Source organism: Diplotaxodon limnothrissa, linkage group LG6, assembly GCF_057381915.1.
Source record: "Diplotaxodon limnothrissa isolate DT_005_m linkage group LG6, D_limnothrissa_male_GT1.1, whole genome shotgun sequence".
NCBI lineage: Eukaryota > Metazoa > Chordata > Actinopteri > Cichliformes > Cichlidae > Diplotaxodon > Diplotaxodon limnothrissa.
Window position 1 is genome coordinate 35,923,287 of NC_140601.1, and position 27,248 is coordinate 35,950,534.

General features: G+C 41.3%; 1 protein-coding gene across 1 annotated transcript; it reads left to right on the plus strand.

Annotated features, from left to right (window-relative positions):
- The first annotated feature begins 1,501 nt into the window (after window positions 1-1,501).
- abcc6a (ATP-binding cassette, sub-family C (CFTR/MRP), member 6a) lies at window positions 1,502-26,470 on the plus strand. Its single transcript, XM_085356331.1, has 31 exons — window positions 1,502-1,543; window positions 4,333-4,509; window positions 4,685-4,810; window positions 10,237-10,374; window positions 12,979-13,101; window positions 14,184-14,245; window positions 14,370-14,501; window positions 15,707-15,913; window positions 17,078-17,255; window positions 17,461-17,622; window positions 17,740-17,832; window positions 18,390-18,593; window positions 19,729-19,875; window positions 19,974-20,061; window positions 20,695-20,764; window positions 20,877-21,003; window positions 21,099-21,275; window positions 21,359-21,526; window positions 21,733-21,916; window positions 22,015-22,099; window positions 22,188-22,305; window positions 22,742-22,949; window positions 23,046-23,356; window positions 23,647-23,846; window positions 24,014-24,140; window positions 24,357-24,458; window positions 24,570-24,716; window positions 24,812-24,970; window positions 25,084-25,250; window positions 25,361-25,555; window positions 26,362-26,470. Exons 1-31 carry the CDS (start codon window positions 1,502-1,504, stop codon window positions 26,468-26,470), a joined length of 4,533 nt encoding a protein of 1,510 aa, XP_085212457.1.
- Window positions 26,471-27,248: the final 778 nt, after the last annotated feature.

Genomic DNA, 27,248 nt, shown 5'->3' on the forward strand with positions numbered 1-27,248 from the left:
AATAATAATCTCATATTTGCACATGGCGAGACACAGGGCCTGGTGGTGGTCTGCCTCTCTGCCGAACTTTCCATGTTTCTTCTTTGTGGTGATGATGCCGGTGTTGTTAGTCCCAGTCAAGACAGTGTCATACTTTCCTGCGCAGCTGCTGTGCTGAAGTTTTCCCTTGTGTATTACCCGGACTAACCAGCATCACGCCATTTCGTGATGCTTTTCAGCAGACTACAAACAGCTTTGAGACCATTCGCTCTTGTTTTTGCACTTTTCAATTATATAAAAGCTTTTTTAAGTCAGATTTTGCCCCAGTTTCACATTACAGATGTGCTGCATTTAAGTATTTGCACCTATTCCTTAACAAACTAGTGACAGTAACACAAGCAACCAAGTCCCCCTCTCGTCTTTCAGTTTTTTCACAGACGAAAGGGACACAGATTTACTAACCCCCATCTTATTCAGCATGATGATGTCACATTTTCCACTAACAGTGCATGTTTTAGCTCAGGAAGATGACTAATTAACCAAATATATTATATTCTTGCCATATCAGCAATTTGTCCAATACTTGGAAATGCATGTGATGCTTTGTGCTACCAAGATAGTTCCACAAAAACAGTGTTTAGACTAAAAAATAGAACATTTCAAATACACAGCAGCTCAAATATTATGACATATGCTATAAGTTGGTGCTACCTAGGCTTGGTGAACTTAGGTAAGAAAATATTCACTGCTAATATCTTGGATTTGTGCTAAGTGGAGATCTTATAAGCATGGTATTTATCTGAGTGTGGCTAGTTTCAGTTTACAAGGTATGTCTATGCACAAACAGACACTTTGTGGTCAGACAACTGGCTGTTTGGGATGTGGGGAAAGAGGGGAAAAGAGGGAGCAAGGCAGGAGGTGAGGGGCACTGAGTGAAGATGGGAGGAGTGTGTCTGGGTGTGGAGCTGTCATCCCACTGAGGGAGTAGCTGTGGTGTTTTGATCAAAATCCAGAAGATGTGGGAGAGAAAAGAGGGGTGTGAGTAAATGAGGGAGAGTGTGAGAGAGCGAGAGAGAGAGAGAGAGAGAGAGAGAGAGAGAGAGAGAGAGAGAGAGAGAAATATTTCCACCCACCCAACAAGGAGACACACTCATAAACAGCAGGCAGACTGAGTGAGACTCAGAAAGACACAGAATCTCAGGGCAGCACCAGTTCAAACAGCGAGGCAGACAGAAACAGCGTTTGATTGAGAGAAGCTGTTTTATTAAAGAGCAGGAAAGGTCACACACTCAAACAGACACACACACTAATAAACACAGCGTACCACACAGACAGACAAGCGAGGACTGGCTAAACCCAAGAAACACAACCATTAGTCTTTTAGGACTCAGTGTCTCTCCCCCCGTCACACATACATACACCCACCGGTGCTGTTGCAGAGAGTCTGTGCTACCCATTGTGAGGAGCAGTGCTGATCGAGCCCAACAAGTGGAGCAACAGGGAGGAAGGAGCCAACGAGTGGATGGATGCCTTTTGCAGACTCAGTGGCCTGGACCCTCTGTGGGTGAGTTTATGATGTGTTCACTGACCCTGGAATCACATCGCATTACTGAGTGTGTGGCTCTTTCAGCCAAGGTCACTTTTAAACAGCATTCATTTAAAAAATGAGGTATGTCTTTATAATTCCTGCTTATTCCTGCAAAGATGTCTGTTAATTTCAGCTCGTAGTTGTCTATGAATTGCTAAATATGAAATCAAAGATATTTTTGTTATTTTGGCAGATTATATTATGAGTATTAGCATTTGTTTACAGAAGTGTTGGTGTATAAACACACTGGTATAATTCTTGATGAAACTCTCCTAAACTTGTTTTAATCTTATTATTTAAATGATCAGTGCCATTAGCATTAGCCAGATTAGCATTTTGTCCTTGGATACCTGTTGTTTATTGGGATTAGAAGGATTACTGGCACTAATAAATAAATCAAATGAGTAATACTAATTTTGTGTGTTTAGGGAGAAAACCCCCATACACTGACCTTCTCAGTATTCGCAGCCAGTATTACTAATTGTAATCTAAAGCTTCTCTGAACGCCAGCCTTTACCTTTGATGAATACCACAGTTGTGTGTTTATTGTCATCCTGCGGCATAATTCATAACAACGAGATGCTGATTGGATGAAATGCACCACAGTGAGTCTGCTGCTCTAATTGGAAAAGGTTTTTAGTCTTGCATGTTTGCAAGACTCCACACTCTAAATCCCAGCTCTAAAATAAAAGGAACGGCTGTGATCCAACTGGAATGCCAGGATTATTAAATGCACTCATTCCCAACTTGACTTTTTCAACCCTCGTCCTTCCTCTTTCACTCGGTTTCTGGTTCTCGTTACTTCTTGTTCTCTGTTTCTGCTCCTGCAAAACCTCAAAACAACTGCCATCAAACACTGTTGGGAAAGTGAAAGCGTGTTACTGTATTTTGTGCAGCCCTCGCTGCCATGAAACTTCAAAACACAGATGTGCTGTTCTTACGGGATGTTTTAACAGATGTTTCTGTCTTCTGCTGGCCACAAATATCTATTGCTATTAACTACACTGACCTTTTTACATGTTTTGGAAATGACATCATTGCTGACTCACTGGTCACAGCCTTGGGGCAGCAATGCAGATTTATATGGATCTAAAACTGAAATTGTAAAGTCCAGCTCAGCAATCTGTTCCAGCAACACCTGACCTGAAAGGTTTTAGGAAAAATTTGAAAGGGGCCAATTTAGGAGCTAGGATTGTGTTTAGCGTCTTTCTTTTTAGATCAACCTAATCTATAATTTGAACAACAGGCCAAAGTGAGACAGACAGGGGAGTGATCAACGCTCCCTTAAATTACAGTCTCTATAGTTTATACACGTCACATACTCAGAATAGGTAATCCTCTAACAGTTCCTCAAAACTCAACGGGATTGCAACACGCTGAATTGGTTTCTGAAATAAAGGGGATGTAAAAAGCAACAATGAGCAGATTCAGAGGACAATAAGTGTCTCTGTTCTCCACTCTCAAATCACTTTGTCAGGTAAAAATAGACACTATTGGCATCTACCAGACACCATTTCAGCCAAGGGTCAGAAACAAGCAAAAAGCACAAGAAAGAGCGCAGAGAGGCTTTGACGGGTTGGATGTCATCATAAAAGTGCTCATCTGCCTGCCACTGACCACAGAACTCAGACAGGTCTGTGAAAGTAGCCACCCACTCGCTCCTTCTCAAGCAGTTTTTCACTTAAATGGATTTTGATATGCCAAACCTCACAGAAGCTGCTGTTATACCATAGGTGCAAAATCATGCACTCGTTGCATAACCTTAACCAGATATGTAGTGAAGCTGTATGTGAGAATCAGACTTTTAAGGCGAGGCAGCCAAAGAAGTGTATCATCATAATTGCTAGCAACTGAAACAAGAGCCTGACAGTCCGATCATGATTCAGACCCATGTGGCAGTAAACAGTATTGACTGATGGTAAACTTGAATTAATCACAGTTACCAGAAATGACAGCGTCAGTCTGCCCAATATCTCACCTGCTGGGCTTCACTCAAAAGCCTGTGTGTGGACAGACGGTTGTTACATAATAATCTCGCAGCTGCCACCAATTTTGGCCACTTTACCTTATCCCAGTTGGAATTCTACCAGCAGAGCCAGACGTATGTGCCATGCTAGAAGCTTTAAAACCACTTCCTGTGGTGACTCCCCAGGGCAGTGTTGTTAGCACAGCCAGACACCCTGCCCCTCATTAGGGCAGCGAGGTGATAAACAAGGGAAGCTTGACAACAACAAGCCATTTAGCCCCAAGTATCTTTTTTTAACGATAGACAGACTATCTTGGTTGCGCTACTGTTACATAATCGCAACATTTTGGCAGCATTTGCTCAACACACCTCGTCTGCACAAACTTTTATAGTTTATGGGCTTCATTATTACTATAGTTCTTGACCTCATCGTTTGATTTGTTGACAGTTATATTGTCCTACTCAAATTTGGAAACAAGCCAGAGACGTGGTGAGGGGGAAAAAAATAAAACATTCAAATACTGACTCAGCTTTTTTGGCAAAGGAGGCCTTTTCCAGCTCGCACTCTCTCAGGACTGAGCACAGATACGTTTTCTGTTGACCTGCTGTGGTTTCGCTCTCAGTGGATTGATGGATGAAACGTAGGACCTGCACCAAGTCGGGATTTTTGCCACTTTGTCCCGCCTGCTTAGTCTGTCAGATGATGAATATAATCGCACAGTTTGACCTCGGTTTCTGGCTTTTAAGTATATTCTTTCAAGCTGAACTTTTGAACTTCTTTGTTTTCTCTCTGATGCAGGACTGGAACCGTACATGGTACACAGCCAACCCAGACCTAACCCAGTGTTTCCAGAACACAGTGCTGGTGTGGGTCCCCTGTATCTATCTGTGGTTGCTGGCCCCTTTCTACTGTCTTCATCTCTACTGCCATGACCGCGGACACATTCAAATGTCCTGTCTCTGCTCTGCCAAGATGGTGAGACATCATTTTAAATGCCGGCCAGTCTTCAGTTTATTGTTTAAGTTTTTCCCATGACAGAAAAAGAAAAAAAGTCGAAACATTTGCTAAGTTTGTGTTGGTTTTTTTTGTTTTGTTTATTTTTGTTTTTAGCTTCTCGACTCATTCTCCTCATACTCTCTGCTCTGTTCAGGTGTTGGGTTTCCTGCTGGCTTCATTTGGCTTTGTGGAGTTCTTCTACATCCTGTTGGAGAGGAGCCAGGATATCCAACACCACATGGTCTTTCTGCTCAGCCCTATTATTCGCAGCATGACTGTGGTAAATACTGTGGCTCTTTTTTCTCACACATGTACACATCTATCCAAATCAAACTCCAGTTGTTTTAATTTAATGTTTTATTGACCTGGAAAAGGTTACGCACACTTTAGATCTTGCATGACATTTGGAACATCAAGGATAGGAGCAAGGCGCGTTTATCAATTCCTTATTTAGCCAAAGCACTGCACTGTGTTCTTAGTGTTTGTACTAAGGGGGGAAACTACATGTCGTCAGAATGGGAGTGATAACATTAAGGCACAGTGTTGAAAACAAATCCTTTAAAAATAAAAAAGCAAGAACTACAACGCAAGTTTTTAAACACAGTTATTAAACACAGACAACAACTTTAATATTACTGCGAAGCAATCATCTAATTGTGCATCAGGTGTCCATAATTTCTATATATAGATGCACCGTTGATTTGTAGATCTGACATTTGTTCTTCATTCAGAGTAGCTTTAGCTAACAGAGATGTTTGGGAAATATTTCGACTTGTGTCCTGCTGGCTCACATGTCACTGTGCAAATATACAGTATGCTAGTCAAACACTGAGGTGCAAAGATGCAGAACTATAGCTAGATTTATGGTGTAGCAGGCAATGCAAATATCACAGTAACCTGCTTGTATTTGACAATCGCTCATCGGACTGCAAAGCACTTATATAATGACATCACTTACTGTTTCATGTGGAGTCAATGTAACTGCATATGTATGTGCAAAGTTCCAATGCAATGAAAGTGTGACTGTTAGGTACTTTGGCAGTGGCCAAATAAACCAAATATAATGAATCAGATATTTTGCAGCCTGGATCCCTCTTTTACAAAATATATACAACTGACACTGAAAAAAATGGGAATTGCTTCATGTTTCCATCTGTGATTTAGGCTTTTTAACACAAACTCCTCTCAGCTGAGCTCATGAGACACCAGAGGAAGTCCATTCCCTCTGACTTCCCCTTTCCCAGTTTGGACCCTTCCTCTTTAATTTTCTTGCTTCTGTGAGTCTACATGCGTTGTTTTTTACATTATGGATATAAAATCTGCAAGAATATGACTGAATATAATGTGTCAGAGTATATACCTTGGAAACAGTATACACTACATAATGAATAAACACTGCATAAACCATAATATTTCTTATAGGTGATGATCTAGTGTATACTGTTTCCAAGGTATGTACTGTTTGTATCTGACACATCATCATGCATCATGATGATTGGTCAATTATGTATTAGAATTCAAATGAGCTGCTTAGTGGCGAAGAACATTGACAATGGCATGGCTTCAATCCCAATTAAGTCCATATGACTGTCTTCCAACTATGTGGTCTGTCTTTAAAACAAAAACACACAAATCCAGCAAATACAAAGGTGATGACACACAATTGTAGTCTGTGTTAACCCTAATTACACAGGAAGATTCGGTCTTTATATAGCCTACAGGTGTACTGTTGGATTGGAAGTTTAGATGCCAGATGCTTCTCTGAGCACAATTCTTCTGACCACAACTGTACAGTTCAGTGGGTTCAACTGCAACGCCTTAGCAAAGAAGAAGAAAAGATAAAAGACAAAATAGCCCTCCGGATACCCTAGCAACAAGAATCCTCGGTTGGGTATAAACCAAACCCAAAATCCAAAAAACCCCAAAACAAAAAGCTCTGACTCAAATGTTTAGATCTGAATCATGTACGTAGATGTACGTAGTCTGGAAGAGATCTTTAATCTTTACAAATGTTGTTTGTATCTTCCCTCAAAACATCTTGAAGCAAACCATACTGGCCTCCACGACCCAGATCACAGTGGTGTCTAGGGTGAGCGGTAGAAGGTTATTTATAGAAAATAAGGCCCAGCGTGCAATCAGAGAAATGTTTTAGCCTTTGTTGATAGAAAAGTCCCTGAATGTTTCTGAGAACATCGATCCCACTCATTTTCAGTACATCTTAAATGATACTTAACTTGGATGAGAAGGCAAAGGAGAAGAGGAGTACAGCTCAGCATGGGTGGCATGGCAAGTTTAAAATGCTGTTTATCCTGAGCAAGAGTGATAGAAAGTACAATGCTATGCAAGGGTGCAGAGCCCAGATGGGAAGGGTCCTGTGAGCTTATAAAGTTGTCGTATACGACCCACACAGTTGTATAAGTTTACGTACAAAGCTCTCTCTCTCTCTGTAGCCTCATACAGGTTCTGCTCAGTCTCACTCTCCAAGTCAGACAGCTTTACCCACCTGTGGTCTTTTCAGACTCTTGAGTAAATACCAGCACGTGTTTGTGTTAAAAATACACTGAGACGTCTCTTGTATCAAAAGGATACATCTCAAAAAAGGTCCCTTATTTGGAATATCTAATTTCTCACACCGGGGAGGAGGGTGGGGGGGCAGACAACAAACTCCTAAATCACATTAAGAACATGTCTCCAATCTTTTAATCTATGTGCCAGACTTATCTTTATTAAAGGATATAATTTTCTAGATGTTGATTCTAGCCACATACCACCAACCAGTCCCTGGGTGCGGGAACGGAACACTGTGCTCTTGTTGCTCTGACCAGTTTGTTTTGTTGCCCTTCAACTCAAGTTAGTGTATGGGAACGCTTTCGCCCAAGTCAGTCAGCCCACGAATGAATCGTGGTCAGTACGGATGTAAAGTACACACATGACACCGGCTATAATCAGTAATGCCATGACGTAAAGCTCCTATTCCATCCCCAGCACTGCACACTTCCCATGTAATTATAAGGTCGGGGTTTGATTCAGGCCTAGTGATGAAGTTAGTTCCACCCACTGACTCCTACAAACAGATGGGCTTATGGTTTGCAGCAATATGGTGGCAAGACGGAGCGGAAAGCTAGGAATAAGATCAACCTTCCTCTTGTACGCTGACCTAAGGCCAGTTTGGTGTTAAGGTTTGGACTGGGGCTGATGTGATCTTATGTGTTTAGGAGCAAAAGAATAAAAAAAAAAAGAAGGTTTATCCCATGGGCTTGGTACAGCACACTAACATAGAGTGTGCCTAATAGATATGGTGTTAAGTAGTCCCATAGTCTTACTTAACTCCTCCAGCAGTCAATAAGATGAACTGACTAATGGGTCAAATTAACCTATGAAATACATTCATTTATATTGATTCATCCCCAGTGTTAATCAACTAATTATCGCTAAACTGTAGCATTTTAGCATCTTTTAGCTAACTATTTTATCTTTATGATCACAAGCAATATCTAGTTTAACATAGTTAAGAATATTGTTCCCATATGCAGCAGAGGAAAATACTTCTAAAAGTGTATTAAATAACAGTTGAAGTTATTGACTTTTGCATTTGTTCAATCTTTATATCATGCTGGGCTGTCCCACAAATCCATTTTTACCATTCACTGGCACTTTAATCTATTGTTATGTAACTGGAAGATTAACTGTGGCATAAAAATGTCCTCTTTTTCTCAAACTTCATTTGACGATAATCTTAAATCTCCAGTAGTTGCTATACAGGTAGTATTAAAGCATTTCGTGTTTAGTTGGCTAAGACCACAAAATTGAGTTAAGAGAGGGCTGGACTGGCACTGCTCAGGCGCGTGCAACCACAAGCACTAATAGGCTCAAAATCTTTTGCTAACAGCGCTGCTATGCTATGTATATAAAGCAGTGAATGAATAAATCAGGCCAGTGTTGCTGATTTTATGTTCAGAAAACAAATATGCATTTAAAGCAGAATAAAATTCCATTGAAAACTATTAAAGAAGCTACTCAGTTAACTAAAGTATTGCTAATTAGAATAGCTTCGGTCCTAAAGCACACAAGATTCTTTGACATTTGTGTGTTTTGGGTTGGCATGTTGTTCACATCCCCTCTTTACTGTATCTATGGCTTTCCCTCCAACTTCCCAAACACATTCAAGTCAGGTAGACCAGAGACTCTAAATTCCCCATATGTGTGACTGTAAGTGCGTGTCTATTTATATTCTCTCTCCCTGATGGGCTGGTGAGCATCAAATGTGTTGGGGAAAATGAATGAACAAATCAAATCAAATCAAATCAAATGTTTCATCATCACTGCAGCAAGAATATTGTTTATATTAGCACAAAGACATTCACTGGATTTACACAAAGTGCTTCAGGTTGTTGATGCAAAAAGAAAAGTTATATAACTGACAGACCAGCAGTTTATAACAGGACAGCACTGCGGCTCGTCCCGGGGTAACCAATGTGGGTGCTCATTATGAAACCTAAATCCGCTTTCTCCCCACTTGGTGATGAGCTGGCACGGTGAAGTGACGTCTCACTTGGCCAACCACTCGGTGAGGGACCAATTACAGAGGTTCACAAGCCGATGCGTGCCTCCTCTGAGCACAGACAGATAGCCAGCATGTCTAAACCAAATTAGTCTTTTTTTGCTTGTTTGTTTGTTTGTTTGTTTTTTGGAGAAAACAGGAAAGTATATAGGACAGTGTGGCATGCGGCGTATATGTGTCATTTTTATAAAGAGAAAAGAGCCAAGTCATATTCGTGTCTGCAGCCAGGGAATTCCCAGAATCAGAGCTATTTTTTGGAGGTTTTTATAAAACCATTGACCGCATTACATTAGATCACATGAAATCTGTGCTCTGTGGAAAACACTCGCACTGACAGTTGCAGCTAATAGAAGAGAATGAGGTTCTGTGGTTCCACGAGTGGCATCCGGTGACACACGCAGCCATTAAAAGATCGTCTGTCAGCATCCTCGGGTCATGCATTTGTTTTAGTAAGCAAGATAGCATTTGTTAATATTAACCAGAAAAAAACAGCTTGTTGGCAGTTTTATTCCCCTGCATCAAGTGAAGGTTTTTCCATGAATTAAATGTTGTGTAAAATGTTAACCGTAGTTAACTTCAACGTTTGTCAGCATTTTTTGCAATTTATTTTGTTGCTATATTAAGTTTGCACTGCATTTGTTATTGGATTGTGAAGTTATTGTACTGATTTCCAAGCTAGTTTGGCTCATTGTTGGTTAGGTGAGAAACGATGAGCATAAAAATATCCCTTTCTTTGGATTTCTGCAGAATATCAGAATATTCAAATAACCTGAAGTCTTCATATAGACATAAATCCAGAGGCATTTAGAGTCAAAGAAAAAGCCTTTTGGAAGGTCTCTGTTTTTAAATTTATAATGCAATCTATAGACGCAATGCCAATTAGAAAGCAGTTGACATGACTGTACACAGACTATGAAATCTGAGTTTCCCAGAGACTGAAAAACATTGTTGTGCTCTACAAAAGTTGATTCCTCCTGGTCCTTTTGTCCGTGAAATAATTTCAGGCAGTATCAACGTGGCATCACAGACTGGAGTTTGGCTCTCTTCTCTATGGTGCTCTCAGGGACAGAGTTGTTTCCTGTCCTGTGTTGCAAGAACCACACATGTTAACTGTTAAATTAAAGTCTTTCTGTCTCTCTTTCTAGATCCTGGCCATGTGCATCATCCAGTTGGAAAGAATAAGAGGCTGTCGTTCCTCTATATTCCTCTTCCTGTTCTGGGTCTTGGCAGTTGTTTGTGCTCTGGTGCCTCTAAGAGCAAAGATCCAGCTAGCCATGGATGAGGTATGTTCTTAGCCTATTAATGAATATAAAAATAAATGTACCCTTTAATATAAACGATATCATCTTGCATCCAAAAAGACTGAAATCAAAAATAGGCTCATGCCAAAGTGAATTTGTTAGCATGCCCAGTCTGAACTTAGTGAACCTGCCATGTCTAAACACCGTGAAGAGGTATCTAATCAGCTGTGCTCCTACCCATAGTCTAGACGCGAGACTCCAGCAGCACAGCTTGAGCTGTACCCTGTGTCAGAAAAGAATTTCTATCTCTATCCCCCAATTTTAACCAAGGTAGCCCAAAGTTAACACAATGTGTTGGAGGATGACACTGCCAATTCTGGTCAAGCCTGTGTGTGTTTAGGGTTTCCTTTTCTTCCTGTGTCTCCCGTCGAACACAGCAATCATTGTTGTATGGGGGTAGGTTTGTATTTTTGTTCACGCAGCCGTGGGGCAGTCGCATTTGCATTTCCATAAAAACACACACACATCCATATTTCTGTTTTATCGTTTCTCAGTGTGACATTCCCATACTGTTTGGGGGAGAGTAATGATGGGCCTGGGATAAATGCTGGTGAGACATGGCAGCCCAGGGTCAGACCAGAGGAACGTCAGCGCTGTGTTTATGGACCTACACTGCTGTAACCACGGCCAGATGGAAATCTATGCATTCACACATAATGTAAAGCCATATATGATTTACACGCAGATGTTTTCATTTCACACATGCGGACACATGAACGGTGCACACATGTAACCACTCATAAATTCTTACTATATCCTCCATACCATATTTCTAGTTTATGATGAACCGTATCTACGTATTAAATTTGGTTAATCACTTTAGGCTTTTTACCACATCCTCTCCTCCAAAAACTGTTGTTGCTGCCAGCTAGAAGGTATTATACGTCAAGACTGGCATTTAAAGTTTCAGATTTGCAGGCAACTCCCCTAAAACTCATAAAACAAAGGAAGTTATAATTCCTGGTAGACTAATTGGCTTAGTCTACCACAAAGACAGTAAACTGATTACAAAAATTAAATGTAATGTGTCAGCTACTGAGACAGATTTTGTTTTTATGCTAAATAGTGGAGCTAGGTATCAAGCATACAGCCACAAGCAATATCACTCCTCTCAACCAACTTGGGAAGGAAACTGAATGTGCTTTTTCCTAGAATGTACAAATATGAATTTAATATTCATACAGTTGCAACAGAAGTAGTGAGGAATTTCCAGGATCCCATCGGTAAATAAAAATTGGACTAGATCTCAGAAGTAAAACCAAAGAAAGGAAAGATTTAGGCAATGAATAGTGACGTTATAGATCTGTTTAACAGTTTCAAAATTGCAAACAAAATATTTTTAGTGTTTTTTTGACTGGTATATTTCAATGTCTGTAATTTTCATTATTTAAAAATGCCATTTTGTTCTCAGTTATCCTGGCCAGTATTTGTTTTCTGAGGGTTTTACTATAGCGGTCATCACTAACATCAGTACTGTTGCATGACAAAATACAAACAGTAAGACGTTTTCTTTTGCTGTGATGAGCTATAAAAAAAGCGGAGGCTGCACAGCTCAGCAGTTTTATTCCGTGTGGACTGTATATAGCGCTGAGATGTATTCTAAATGTTTACGAAGAATGTGTCCATTTCAAATTGCAGCGTTGACAGCTCAAGTTGATGGAGTTCATGTTTGCGGACCCTTGGTCATTCTTAGCTGCTTGACCTACATTTTTCCCACCCACTCTCCGACCATCCTGACCCTGCTTTTCACAGTGTGGCCGGATCCGTTTGGCTTCTTCGTATCGCCTTTCTGGGCACGGCACCACACTTTTCACAGAAAATCATTTTACTGTTTACCATGGCTCCAACTCTTATGCATAGCCATACTGCTGCACATACACAGCACACAGCCTGTGGCAGTGGCTCTGTCCCAGTTGTAAACAAAGCCTGTGCCAGAGCCCAAAGTTTCTGTATGTCAAGAATAACATGCGAGTCCTACACTTCACAAAAGTCTCTGAGTGGTTAATATTGCAGCTGCTCCCTTGATTGAAAGTAAGGGTGCTGGTTTGTGAAACCACAATTTCCCTGTTTACAGATATGGGCTCTAAGCGTGACTGCGAGACAAATTTAACTGTTGTTTCATTTATAAAAAGCACACCATTAAAGACTCTGGGTTTTCACCCTGATTTGGCTTAAAGGTCCAAAATACTCTTTATTGTGTCTGTGATCCCGGTGCAGAAACCATCCTCCGCTATACGGCTTGCGCTCAAAGGAAAAGCTATATAAAAGCTATATAATGAATTTTGTGCTGTTGTGAAACTGCACACAAAGCCACAGTGGTGACAAATGATCCGTTGTACCACAGTCAGGATGTTGTGTGATTTGTTAAGTAATGTTGAAAGAGATGAAACAACCAAAATACATTTTGATCCAAATGAAAACCCTCGTCATGTCGGCCGCAAAGCCAATTAATTGTGTCCCTAGTTTAAAATAAATGTCTAAATTGCAAAACTTGCTTGAAACCAGTAAACTCAAAGAACTTTAACTGCAGCATTCTGACATTATCAGCTGCCTTTTCATTGCTTTTCCTATTTATTTATTCCACAGGGCATTGCCTCTGATATTGTACGATACCTCGCCTTCTTCTCCTACTTCACAATCCAGTTGGCCCAGCTATTCCTGTGCTGTTTTGCTGACCAGCCTCCAGAGGGAAAAACCATCTCAGAAAAGGTAGGCAGAGGAGAATGTAAACCGCTTCCGTCAAGAACATCCTCTATGATTACCTAGGAACGAAAAATGCCGGAGTGGCTGTCCTGTGGTTTTCCGCTTTTGTTGTGAAGACACTTTTCACTTTTGGAGGAAATGATGTGATTCACATCCTCCTTCCTTTCACTCTCACATGTCCACTTTGGCTTCCTGTGAGAGGAGTGTGAATGACTGTGTGTGTGTGCCTGTGTGTCTGCATACCTTCAGTACTGCTCACTCACTTTGTGAGATAACATCGAGACCACTGCTAAGAGTCTGTGACCACACAACAGAAAAGCAATTACTTAATACAGATCTCACTACCCCATCAAACATGAGCTTGGTAAAACGTTGTTGAGCTCAGAATAATACGCTGATTAGGGGCAACTCACAGGTGAATGAAAATGAGCCTCTAACTTATCAAACAGACATATGATGTAATATTTCCGCAGTGGTAAACAATTGAAATAGCTGGAAAAGTCCCTTAAGAAATTGCTGGCAAGTAGCAAGGAGGTTGAGGGTGCAGAAGCCACAGTCTGGCGTGGTGGACACACCCATTTTCCTCCACCTCCTCCGCTGCTCTGCCCCACGCTCTGGTTAGAGTTACTCACAGGAAGAGAGGAAGAGGGGAGACAGAGAGTAAGAGCACTGGTAATGATGAGAGCAAACACCCCAGTGAGGGGGTGGCAGGGTGGAGGAGATGCCAAAAAGTTTGCGTGACGGGACAAACTCTGTTTTTCTGCGTGTGTATCCACTTGTTATAGTTTGTGATGACACATTTCCACTCTGTCTGCAGCAGACCTCAAAACGTCATATTCACCCTGCGCTAACACTGAGCACTATTTGTGCTGTTCTGTGGGAGTTCATGGCCTTTGGTCGTCAGACTGGACCACCTGAGTGTGCAGTGTTGTTTGCGCACATTAGCATTCTTAAACACAGCCCGCACAAGTGCACCATTCAACCATCAACCGACGGACTCTGTTAGGATGTGTATTTCTCAAAAACCCTCAAGTGGTGAGAGATTTACTGCGAAAACAACAGTGAGTCTGGTCTTTAATCTGTTGCAGAATCCCTGTCCTGTGAAAGATGCCTCTTTCCTGTCAAAGATCCTCTTCTGGTGGTTCACTGGGTAAGATGGTTCTTTAAAACCCTTTCATTTTTAGGCATCGGCTGACTCACTGCAACAACAGTTTGTGCTTGTTTACAATAATATGTTTATTCTGTTTGAATCACTTCCCGTGTTTCTTCCTCAGACTTGTCGTAAAAGGATATCGCAACCCACTGGAAGCAGGGGATCTGTGGACCCTAAGGGAGGAAGACAGATCACAAAAGATCATCTCAGATCTGGAACAGGACTGGACAGCTGAATGTGCCAAACTTCAAAAGTGAGAATTATTTAAATTTGATAAATTTTATTTGGTACTTTGGGTATTTACAGTAGTACTGCAATGCACTTTGCATATGCATCTGTATACCTCTCTAGTATGGCTGGGATTACGCTCCTTTAAGACACGTACACAAACATCTGCAGACACCACAAACACATAATTGTTCTCATTATACTACTTTCTAGTCCACTTGGAGTCTGCTCGGGGGAATCATGTGCAGTTGGTGGACAAGTCTGTGGGGTCACCGCAAATTGGAGGGTACAATAACAGCCGTGCTGAGCCTCACATGCAGCTGCTGCTGATGAAACTTACATCATTCGTACCCTAGTGGACTCTGTGTACTAGTGGATGCAAAATCTATAACAAAATCTGTTACAGTACTGGAACCAATAACATTATTTTAACATTAACCTGATAAACAGTCATCTTTCAAGTCCTCAAACTGCCATTCTGACTTTCTGTTGAAAATTCTTATTTAAATCCTAACCTTAGGTAACCACGTCTTTACTGGGATCATCAGCTTTATTTGTTAGATTTTAGAAGGCATCTGCTTTTACATAGTTCTCCACATCAGAAGCATGTCAAATGTCAGCATACTCCTTTAAAGAACCACATCTTCAGCTGTTTAATGTTTGATATGTATCAGGCAGCAGTTGGTGCATGAATCTGCAGCACAAAAGACAGGACACGACATGTGCAGGAAATGCACGTGTCTTGCTATTTTGACATAGGCCTGTGATCCCCTGTACTCCTCTCCTTATTGTCATAGCCAAAAATCAGTTCCATTTTATTGCAATGTGGTCAAACTTCAACATGGGGCTGGTCGAATTAATGACCCGAGCAGAGCAGAGCTGTAACTGTGGTAAATTAAAACTTGGGATGTCTCATCACCACAGGCATTTAGGGCTAAAAATAGGCCCAAAGAGAGTCATTTGAGGACAATACAATACCATAATGTCAAGACTAGAGACTCTGTGCCATTTCCAAGGCTTGTTAACACAATCCAGTGCTTTGAAAGCAGTTGTTAAGTCTAATAATTATTTCAGCAAATAATGCTTTTCTAAGCTGCCAACAAATTCAGCGGTGGCACGAAAAACAAGTGCTTTTTTAGAGTTTTACATTGGAGACTTAAAAGACAGCAGCATGTTGGTGCATCTCTAACATAGATGTCTGTAACTGTGACAATGTCTTTGCTCTTTTAGGCAGGAGAAAGCCTTAGCATCAGGTGTGGCGCTGGGAAGCCGACTGCCAGAGCAGGCTCAGCTCCTCAGGAAGTTGCAAAAGGAACAAAGCTCTGGCTTCTTCCTCCTCAGAACACTGGCACGCAAATTCGGCCCGTACTTCCTGACTGGTACTCTGTGTATCATATTCCACGATGCCTTCATGTTCGCCATCCCTCAGGTGCTAAGGTAAGAGTGCACCAGAACCTCAAATTCTGCTTTTATGAAAGACATGTGGCTTTAAGTAGATGTAGTATGAGTTGCCAATATTTGCAAATATTAAGTGTATCTCAGCCAGTACCATGAGGCCCATGAGTATTTTTTTCCATTGCTGAAAATCCCCTAGATAGCAGTTCTCTCATTTATATAATCCATAAATGTTGTGACGATTTAGCATAAAGATAGAAATGAAGTAGTCTAGTCTGATAGAAAGAGGTTTACTTAGTGCAAGAAACTGTGCCATTATATTTGGAATGAGATACTGTTGTTGAGTTCCCAAATATAGCTTTTTCACTGCTCAGTGTCCCACAAACCAAATGGCATTGAGTGTACTGTATTGAGGAAAGTTCCAGCCAGACCTTTCCAAACCTCAGCTCTGACTGAAATTACCTGGATGCACTGCAGACCAGGCTAGGGTAAAATAAAGTTTTATTGTTTTACTGCTGGGAAAATTCAAGAAACAGCAGACAAAAATACAACCGTCTAAAATATCTCTTTAAATATAGAGATAGACAGATAAATAGCGTTAAGGGATTTGGTGATTTATGACAACTGCCAAACAACAACAGAAGCTGGCAGCAGTGAAAACAGGTCATGGCCGACCCGCCACCCGCCTCACCATCCCACCAGTCATACTGGAATGTTGTTGTTGATGCAAAGCACAGAAGCAGTGGAAGTGTTAATTACGGTCATAGAGCTGTGAGCAAGAAAAGTAGACGAGACCACAGCCCTCTTTGCTCCAGTAAGGAGGACATGAAGAGAGAGAGAGGAGGCTCTAAATGGCAGAAATGCAGTTGGACCACAATAAGGGAGCCGCTGGCCAAGTGTGAGGGCAGCCTGGCCACAAGCTGAGCTCTGTTGTGCAACCTAGGCTACTTTGTGATGGCCAGTTAGCCAGCAGCCACAGCAGCGCTCAAGGACATTGGCAAAAGCACACGAAAAGAGTCAGATAATACCAGATTGAATCTGTAAAAAGAGTAAAAAACCTGTCTGTGCCTGTTTTGCTTTGCATCATTCGCAACTTTCCAGGAAAGATATAGAAACAGAGCCTCAATACAGAGGTTGAAGACAAAATTGAACATGTGCAACCATCTGAAACATTGCGATTAAGTATCTCTTTGTCCTCCTCCGTAGTCTTCTGCTGGATTTCATGAGAGATGAAGATGCACCACTGTGGAAGGGCTATTTCTACGCCACGCTAATGTTCCTCCTCTCTTGCCTTCAGTCCCTCTTCAACCATCAGTACATGTATACTTGCTTCACAGTGGGAATGAGGGTGAAGACAGCTGTCATGGGCTTGGTTTACAGGAAGGTGAGTCACTCTATATCTACGGACACTAACCGACACAGACACACAACATAAATTATGTCTCAAGTGGCACAAACAAAAACCTTATCTTCTTCCAGAATGGAGTATGTGATTAGCAGTTTTACCTAAGATGAATGATTTTGTGAAATCTTTACGAGGATATTAAATTACACTGTAAACAATGCTGTCTCTTTTGTTGGCAATCCAGTCTTTGGTGATAAACAGCTCTGCCAGAAGGACTTGCACTGTGGGCGAGATTGTGAATCTGGTTTCAGCAGACACTCAGAAGCTCATGGACTTTGTGGTGTACTTTAATGCTGTGTGGCTGGCTCCGATTGAGATTGCGCTTTGTCTCTTCTTCCTCTGGCAGGTATGTTGAAATGCAGTGTTTTTACAAAGCATCCAATTCATGCACAAATGAGGCCTAACAGAGTAAGAGAAAAAAAAACAAACCTTGAAACAATCATATCCTTTCTCCTTTTTTCAGCAACTTGGCCCGTCAGCTCTGGCAGGAATTGCCACTGTCATTCTCATTTTTCCACTCAACGGATTCATTGCAAAGAAAAGAAGCAAGCTGCAGGTAAAAGCTGTTACAGGAATCCTTCACACTTTCGTTCCAGTAGCCCAGACATCTGGCACGTCAGGTCAGGGATACCACAGCTGGTTTAGATAGTGACTGAAGAGCTGTGTGGGTGTTTGGCCTGGATGGTGCATTCTCCCTTGTCCTTTTGATGTCTGGTCCATATAACATGCTTGAAAAACAATGACAGGAAAGGGTGGGCAGTAGAAAGGCATAATTTTTCATTTCTTTGGAAAAACAACAGAGGCTTCTGTAAATTTGGATGCCAGTTTAATCGAACTTAGTCTTGAATGCAGTGACCACATTCCTGGCTCTTTGTTGTTTCCTTGTTATAAAATTCACTAAAATGTAACAAGCAATAAATTCTTACTGAATTAAACAAGTTCTGTGATGTTCAAGAAAACTACTACAGCTGTAATAAGGGGAGTCAAACCCATGTTCACAAATGCATGAATCCTGTGGTCTGCTAATTGTCTATCCACTGTGCCTCAGTTCCAGCTTTGCATGCGGTCTTTTTCAAACAATACTGAGTAAAAACCCCTGTGTCTGGTCAACAGGAGATTCAAATGAAGTTCATGGATGGCCGTATCAGACTGATGAATGAGATCTTGAATGGGATAAAAATCTTGAAGTTTTATGCCTGGGAGAAGGCCTTCCTGGAGCAGGTTTTGGGCTACAGAGAAAAGGAGCTCAAGGCTCTGAAGAAGTCTCAAATTCTCTACTCCATCTCCATCGCATCTTTTAACTCCTCTTCTTTCTTGGTGAGAACAATCATTTGATAGACATTCCAATACAGAGGCTAACTCCACGATACTAACAAGCAGTCCTGCATGTCTAAAGTCTGAATAAGCCCACTGTGCTAAAGAGCTATATAGTCTGCAGTCTTGATAGTGAGGCGGTCTTGAATAAATAGACATGTAGACAAAAAAAATCTTGTAGTTTCTCAAGTACAGTAGCAATATATTAGATTTGATTGATTTGTTAGGAATTCACTTCATGACCGTCCCATGATAGCACCAAATGCTAACTATAGGCTAGGAGTGTAGCTTAAACAGTAGAGAAATGTATATGCGTGTATAACAAGCAGTCAGCTGTGACTGAAGGTGATTGCTCTCAGGGGGCTAATGCTACAATGTCTCTGCTGCAGCTCATTTAATGCTTAAAATCTAAATAACAGATGCCGTGAAGAACTTAGTGGTGCTGTGAATTTCCTCATCTTTACAGAAAGGAATCAGTCAAAGCCAGTAGTATCTATTGTCTCAGCCTTTTCTATCGAAAAAATACAAGAAGAATAAAGCGTACCTCATGAAATTACATTTAGGCCACAGCTCCACAGGTTCCCATTCATTCACGGCTCTTGCACCATACCTTTAAATAGTAGCATTCTACTAGTAACTAGTATTTTCTCAGTCATGCTAACGTGTTGGCAACCACCAGGTATAACCATTATACCATCTTACCATGCCAGAAACACAAAGTAAGCTGAGACAATACAATAATTACAAGTGTTAAATCAATAAGGTTGTGTTAGATCATCAAATCATTAAGATTTATCCTCTGGAGATGTCTGAAGAGAATTTCATCTTATTCTATCAAACACCTTGCTGGAGACGCAAAAAATAAAATTATACATAAGTGGCCTTATTTTAAAGATTCAAGTCTACAGAACAATAAGACTTGGCTAGACTTAGGGTTACGTGCCACAGACAGGGCGGGGAAGTCAGAAAGTAGTATCAGACATTTAAAGCATTGCTGCTGATTTTCGTCTCGACGTGGGTTAAAGTATATTGACAATTTAGACCTGTGCAATCCTTGTTCTTAAAACTGTCTGTGCCTAAAGAGCATGCAGGGTTCTGCCCATAAAAGTAACATTTAGTGCCTTTTTTCCCCCCCAAGATTGCTTTCGCCATGTTTGGAGTCTATGTGATGCTTGATGACAAGAACGTCCTGGATGCACAGAAGGTCTTTGTCTCCATGGCGCTAATCAATATCCTGAAGACTCCACTCAGTCAGCTTCCATTTGCAATAAGCACAACCCTGCAGGTAGGTTGCATTTCTTCTCCATCCCTGATTGAGGAGATTATTTTCACAGTCCACAGTTTAACAGCACATATCGACCATTTCATTTCTGACTGTTTCAGGCTGTAGTCTCACTGAAACGTCTGGGGAAGTACCTGTGCTCAGAAGAACTGAAAATGGAGAATGTCTCAAAGGCACCACTGAGCTCTGGTAAGAACCCCACCCATATATACACTATATACACTATATATATATATACACTATTACACTGAATGAATACACTTCTAATTTCCCCCAGGGATCAATAAAGTATTCTGATTCTGATTCTATACTTTTCAGTTTCACAAATATCCACAGTTTGGTTCCCCATACTGCCTGAAATCACAGGCTGTCATAATCAATATAAGCATCCCACAAGATGTAGTTGTTTATAACTGTGGACTACCACAACCTTGTATGGATCATGTGCACTGTCACTTCCTGGGTCCCCAGGCTGACTGGTAGACAGGGTAATTATAGGATGTTCCCTTCAGCGGTTGAACGTAAATCACAGCATGAATTCAGACATATGATTCAGAAAGAAATAAAAAAATATACTGCACTCCTCTGTCTGTAAACTGTCAACACTTCCTAAGACAGCTTGTGAAAAAGCAGCGGCTCTGTAATTTGTATGATTAAGAAAATTCACTTGTAATTACGCCCCGGCTGCACCCTGCCGAGTAACTTCAAGGAGAAGCTTTGTTTTGAAAGTTTGTTTATCACTAAGGATGAAAGAATACATCTGTTTTCCAGTGCTCGCTGCAGGTTTTGTTCTTTTAAGTCAATCTTTTCTTTATTGTTTAGACGGAGAAGATGTGGTCATAGAAAACGGCACTTTCAGTTGGTCTGCAGAGGGTCCTCCATGTCTTAAACGGTATGTCTTAAGTATGTGTTTATATGTTTTGGAAAAAGAAGATTGAAAAAAGAAATCAACAACAGAATAAAAGATTTGAGGCTTACAGGAAAATTCACTTCTTTGTTGACAGGATCAGTGTCAGTGTACCTCGAGGCTCCCTTGTTGCTGTGGTAGGACATGTAGGCAGTGGAAAGTCCTCGTTGTTGTCCGCTATGCTTGGGGAAACGGAGAAAAGAAGTGGCCAAGTTACTGTCAAGGTACTAAGCTTGCGTTCCATAACAAGGTCTATTCATAGTTTGTGGGCAACTTGTAATAAATATTGATATTCTCGCTTTTGACTGTCTCTTCACAGGGTTCTGTGGCGTATGTTCCCCAGCAAGCCTGGATTCAGAATGCCACAGTCCAAGACAACATCATATTTGGCTGGGAAAAGCTGAAAACATGGTACCACCGTGTGCTCGAGGCCTGTGCCCTGCTCCCTGACCTGGACATCCTACCTGCTGGAGATGCTACAGAGATTGGAGAGAAGGTATTGAATACTTTGTTTAAAAAAAATGCTGCTTCATGCATATGTTGAGTCTCAGATATTTTAAACGTTTTTTCTCCATGCAGGGACTTAACCTCTCAGGCGGGCAGAAGCAGAGGGTCAGTTTGGCCAGAGCTGTCTACAGAAAGGCTGATGTATACTTGCTGGATGATCCGCTGTCTGCCGTTGATGCACATGTGGGTCAACACATCTTCGACAAAGTCATTGGACCAAAAGGAGTCCTTAGAGACAAGGTAATGCCATATAACGTCTGCAAAGTGCAGTCTATCCAGTTCAACGCAACCACAAAGACAATTGCGCCAGTTACAAGTTCTGTGCTATTGTTATCATAATATGGAAACAACCACTTTGCTGACACCTTTGTTTTCAAGAAAGCCTCAATTTAGTGTTGGATTGTGCTTACATGTCATTTTTCTGACTTGTGTGGCTTGCTATACAGACCCGCATCCTGGTGACCCATGGGATGAGCTTCCTGCCGCAGGCCGACCTCATCCTCGTCCTCGTAGATGGAGAAATCACAGAGAGTGGCTCTTACCAGGAGCTCCTCAGCCACCACGGCGCATTTGCAGACTTCATCCACACCTTTGCAAGCACAGAGAGAAAAGAGAGTGCCATACAACGAGGTGAAGAGACATTTCAGACATTAGTTTTGCTGTTTTACATTAAGACAATCTCTTAAATTCCCAGTAATAACTCAACACTATGCACACTTTTCATGTAGCTGGTTCCAGGAGGTCTAATGCTCGCCTCAGTATGGTCGACTTCATGCCATTCTCCAGAGATCTCTCACAGGAGCAGCTCATTGGGTACATTGACAAATGCATCACTCCTCATTCTCATATTTGGAATATAAACCATACTTTTTTATGAAACTGACCTCTGACCTCTCCTTAGGGGTGACACCACTAATACAAACCTGCAGAATATGGAGCCTGTTTCTGAAACAGACCAGGAACAAGTACCAGAGGACTTGGGAAAGCTCACTGAAGTTGACAAGGCACGCACTGGAAGAGTAAGTCTGAAAAAGGCCTAAAATTAGGTGTCAGTGCCACTCCCTACCATGCTCTGCAGTTTCCCTCAACTCTGCTTAGCTTGCCAATATATTTCAAATCATTGTTGTTATTTTAGATTGTGCAAGTCTAATGTTTTGGTAGACAGTCACTCCCCTTATGTTATTTTTGGCTAAAACAAGAAGCCATCTTCAATGAAAAGCAATTTTACATGACATGTGCCCAGCACCAAACGGCAAACAGATACACAGCAGTAAAGTTAAACACATGGTCATGGCAGACACATTGTTCTGGTTGTGTCTGCAAAAATAGTTATTGCTGGTTTAATAATTATGAATAAAATTGTTTTATTATCTCTGATCTGGACTTGGATAAATGGAGGGAATGGATGTGAAGATAGTTCTCTTATTCCTGCTGCTTTTTATCTGTTTGTAACAGGTCAGGTTGGATATGTACAAGAAGTACTTCAAGACAATCGGTTTGGCCATCATCATTCCCATCGTCTTCCTGTACGCCTTCCAGCAGGGCGCTTCGTTGGCTTACAACTACTGGCTCAGCAAGTGGGCCGATGATCCTGTTGTTAACGGCACCCAAATTGATACAGACCTGAAACTGACTGTCTTTGGGGCCCTTGGGTTTGTGCAGGGTGAGTTAGTGGGTTTAATTCAAATGATGCTTCAAATGATTCAAACAATTTAACTTCGTTTGGACATAACAAACACTCATTCTCCCTTCCCTTCAGGTGTTGCTATCTTTGGTACGACTGTTGCCATCTCTATCTGCGGGATCATCGCCTCTCGCCACTTGCACATGGACCTCCTGAACAACGTGCTGCACTCTCCAATGTCTTTTTTTGAGTCCACGCCAAGTGGCAACCTCCTGAACCGCTTTGCTAAGGAGATTGACGCTATTGACTGTATGGTCCCTGAAGGCTTGAAGATGATGCTAAGCTACGTCTTCAAGCTCATGGAGGTCTGCATCATCGTGTTGATGGCTACACCCTTTGCAGCCGTGATCATCCTGCCTCTCGCTTTCCTCTATGCCTTTGTCCAGGTATATTTTCTCCCCAAAATATAAACTCTCCACTCTGATCTTTAGTTTCTTATTTGAGATGATGCTGTTGAATGTTGCTTAGCAAGAGCTGGGTTCCATTACTGTATGTTATTGGAAAGTTCTGGGCTCCAAAACCAAACCTGCTGATTTTGCCATCCACTTGAATTTTGTTCCCCACCTGCTGACATGGACTTTGAATGCATTCACTCTGAGTTATGGGAAAGCCCTGAGTGTTCCCACTTGTTTCATTCATTAAAGATGGTGTTTTACTTTTCCACTGTGGCCAACAGAGCTTCTACGTTGCCACATCCTGTCAGCTGCGCAGGCTGGAAGCTGTGAGCCGCTCGCCCATCTATACCCATTTCAATGAGACGGTGCAAGGCGCCAGCGTCATCCGAGCCTTCGGAGAGCAGTCCAGGTTCATTCTGCAGGCTAATGAGAGGGTTGACTTCAATCAGACCTCCTACTTCCCTCGATTTGTGGCCACCCGGTGAGAGGATATGCAATCATTATAAAGTGCCTTAGCTTTATTCATATTCCATTTGCTCACTTAGCAGTTGATGAGGGTTGGATAAGGTTTATAACATTAAGAATTGTGGTTGATTTATGAGATAACAATGTTATTAATGATATTAATGATAACACTGATATCTACAGGTGGCTGGCAGTCAATCTGGAGTTTGTTGGTAATGGTGTGGTCTTAGCTGCTGCCATTCTGTCTGTGATGGGGAAAAGCACCTTGAGCCCAGGCATTGTTGGTCTGGCTGTGTCACATTCTCTCCAGGTAATACAGTCTACCCACAGTCACGTTGTTATACTGTTATCCAAGTAGCCACCTTATTACCACCAGAAACACAGTATATATTCTTTGATCACACAGCTACAGAATGAGGCATTTGGGAGTTAAACTAGAAAAAGTGAAAATTGCATTGTTTTTATTTCTATCCGGAAATGCATCGCATTTCAGGAGAAGTAAAAGCCTTTTCACTAAATATTGCAGGTGACTGGAATCCTGAGCTGGATTGTGCGATCTTGGACTGATGTGGAAAACAACATTGTTTCCGTTGAGAGAGTGAACGAGTACGCTGACACTCCTAAAGAGGTCATTATTCCCACCGCACACACACGTACACCAATCACTGCTTAGGACAATAAACTGTACTAGAGGAGGGCTTTTGTTTCTCTACTTATCCTTCCTTATTGGCTCATACAGGCCAGTTGGAGTATAGAGAGCAGCTCACTACCCCAGGCCTGGCCCCAGAACGGTACTATAGAGTTCCAGGACTACGGACTGCAGTACCGTAAAGGCCTTGAGTTGGCTCTGAAAGGAATTACTTTGCATATTCATGAGCGAGAGAAGGTAATTCATTTTGTGTGATATTAAAAGTGTTCATCGCCTTGATTTAAACTGCATAATTATCTAAAACATCATTTCTAAAACCTAATTTTTTTCAGGTCGGAATTGTGGGTAGAACTGGAGCAGGAAAATCCTCACTTGCCCTGGGAATCTTTAGGATCTTAGAGGCAGCAAAGGGAAAGATCTTTATCGATGGAGTCGACATTGCTGACATTGGACTCCATGACCTCAGATCGCGCATTACTATCATTCCTCAGGTATAATAACTCTTATTGAGATCTGGCTTTCATCACATTAAAAAAATGATTAGTGATTATATTACTAATTTAGACATTTCGGTGATGAATAAAATCTCTGTCCTCTCTCACAGGATCCTGTGCTGTTCTCAGGCTCCCTCCGGATGAACCTTGACCCTTTTGATACCTACACAGATGAGGAAGTGTGGAGTTCACTGGAACTTGCTCACCTCAAAAACTTTGTATCTAATCTGCCTGACAAACTTAACCATGAATGCACAGAGGGAGGAGAAAACCTCAGGTACACATAAGCTCACCAATATGACACGCAGTAGCGTACAGTAGCGTCTACTCCAGCACCACGTTTAGTATGATATTCTAATCTTCCCTTCTCTTCCTTTGTATACGTAGTCTGGGTCAGCGTCAGCTCGTATGCTTAGCCAGAGCCTTGTTGCGGAAAACCAAAATCTTGGTTTTGGATGAGGCAACAGCTGCTGTGGATCTGGAGACCGACACACTCATCCAGTCAACAATCCGCACACAGTTTGAGGACTGCACTGTGCTGACCATTGCTCACCGCCTTAATACCATCATGGACTACACCAGGTATATTAATGTTCATTGTCTATTTAGTGAATCGACAAAAAAGTAATGGTGACAATTTTAAGAATTCATTAAGTGACTGAGGCTAGGTAAAGATCCCACATTAGATGATCCCAGCTTCTGGAATATTGCTGCTTTTATCCATTTCTTGTCACAGTCCAAAAGTCTGTGAAAAGAGAGGACTCTGGACACTAACATGTAAAGGGCATTTATTATTAGAAGAAAAAAAACTGTTTTTATTTACCATTTCAAAGACAGTAAATTGTGGGAATGGTTCTAAAGAAATATATTCTTTCTTGTAGCCCTATAAACAAACTTGTTAATATTAACTTTTGCCTAAACCAGTAGTATCTATGCAGTTTGTGGAGTCAAAGAGTCAAATCCAGGTGTAACATGGTCACTAGTGACATGCATTGTTTTTGCATTATTTAACTGCACTAACTTAATCAATGAATTGTTAACTTATATTCTGTCATTTGTAGATACGAATTAACATACAGAGGAAAGATCTGTTTGTAAAAACTGCTTTAAAAATGGATCTGACTCTTACTGCCTGTGGATCTGAATGAGAAACAGCTAGATTATTTGTTGGACTATGCAAAAGTGTTTGAGGTCAGACTCTCTATGTGATGCAGGCATGTTATATGCTAGTAGAGTGTTATGCTATATCCAGATACAGCAAAGGAAATGATGACATGTGAGATGACGAATACAGATGTGCTTTGCAATATTTGCTTGTACTGCACAGCTTTATTACACACCTATATGTTGCATATAAACAATATACTTTCTTTCTTGCTGCTTCGCAGAGTTATCGTCATGGACAGAGGCCACATTTCTGAGATGGACTCTCCAGCCAACCTCATCTCACAGAGGGGGCAGTTCTATCGAATGTGTCGGGAAGCTGGACTGGTCTAGGTCTCCGCTGGGCTTTGGCCATAGAACTGATGACCTGGTGTACAGATGTGGCACCTTATGCTTATGGCTCTCCAACACACATTAATCTGGGCCATTCCAAGCTTTGTGGCAGCTCCAAAGACCTCTCCGTGAGGGCATTGTCGATGAATCTCAAAAGCATTTGTTGGTTTTTAACAGACAGACACACTGTCCCAAGTCAGGAAAAGACATTGTTAACCTCAGAGGATGAAAACTATACAGGAATGCTATACTGGATATTTGAGTCTCACTACAAATGTTGTATTTCGATTAATGGAGTCAGTTTATTCCATAAACAGGATTAAGCCAAAGGCTGGAATGAAAGGGTAACACAAATCTTAAGGATTTTCATTCTCTTTAAGAATGGAAGCTATATTATTTTTGTAGTTTTATAAGTGTGTATTTTTTTATGTTTTCTCAGGCTTAAATATGGATGTTTACTCACTCTTTTTTTTAGCCTTGTATAGAAAGAAGAGGCAATTTTATAATTTTAAAATGATAGAAGTCTTATTTTGTCTTCTTGTCTCAGAAAGTGGGTCAGGAAATTCTCTGACACACTAACCTTCAAAAGGTTCACTTTGGCAAAGGATGGGCAAATGAGGTTTGTACTGCATTCAAAATCTGAGCTTGGGGCAGCCAATTTGGAGTTTTTATATGTCAGGGAAAATGAGGAAAACATTGAAGTGAGCCAACACATTAGCAATCGTCCAACTATGTTGTGGCCATTGTTTATTTCTGTCAAAGTAAACACATAAAACTG

What these genes read in the sequence shown, in the direction of transcription:
- abcc6a (XM_085356331.1), top strand. Translation starts at nt 1,502, where the DNA reads ATGGATGCCTTTTGCAGACTCAGTGGCCTGGACCCTCTGTGG. An exon ending in GTGGCCTGGACCCTCTGTGG is followed by an intron (nt 1,544 to 4,332) that starts GTGAGTTTATGA and finishes TCTCTGATGCAG; the next exon opens with GACTGGAACCGTACATGGTA. An exon ending in CTGTGTCACATTCTCTCCAG is followed by an intron (nt 24,141 to 24,356) that starts GTAATACAGTCT and finishes TAAATATTGCAG; the next exon opens with GTGACTGGAATCCTGAGCTG.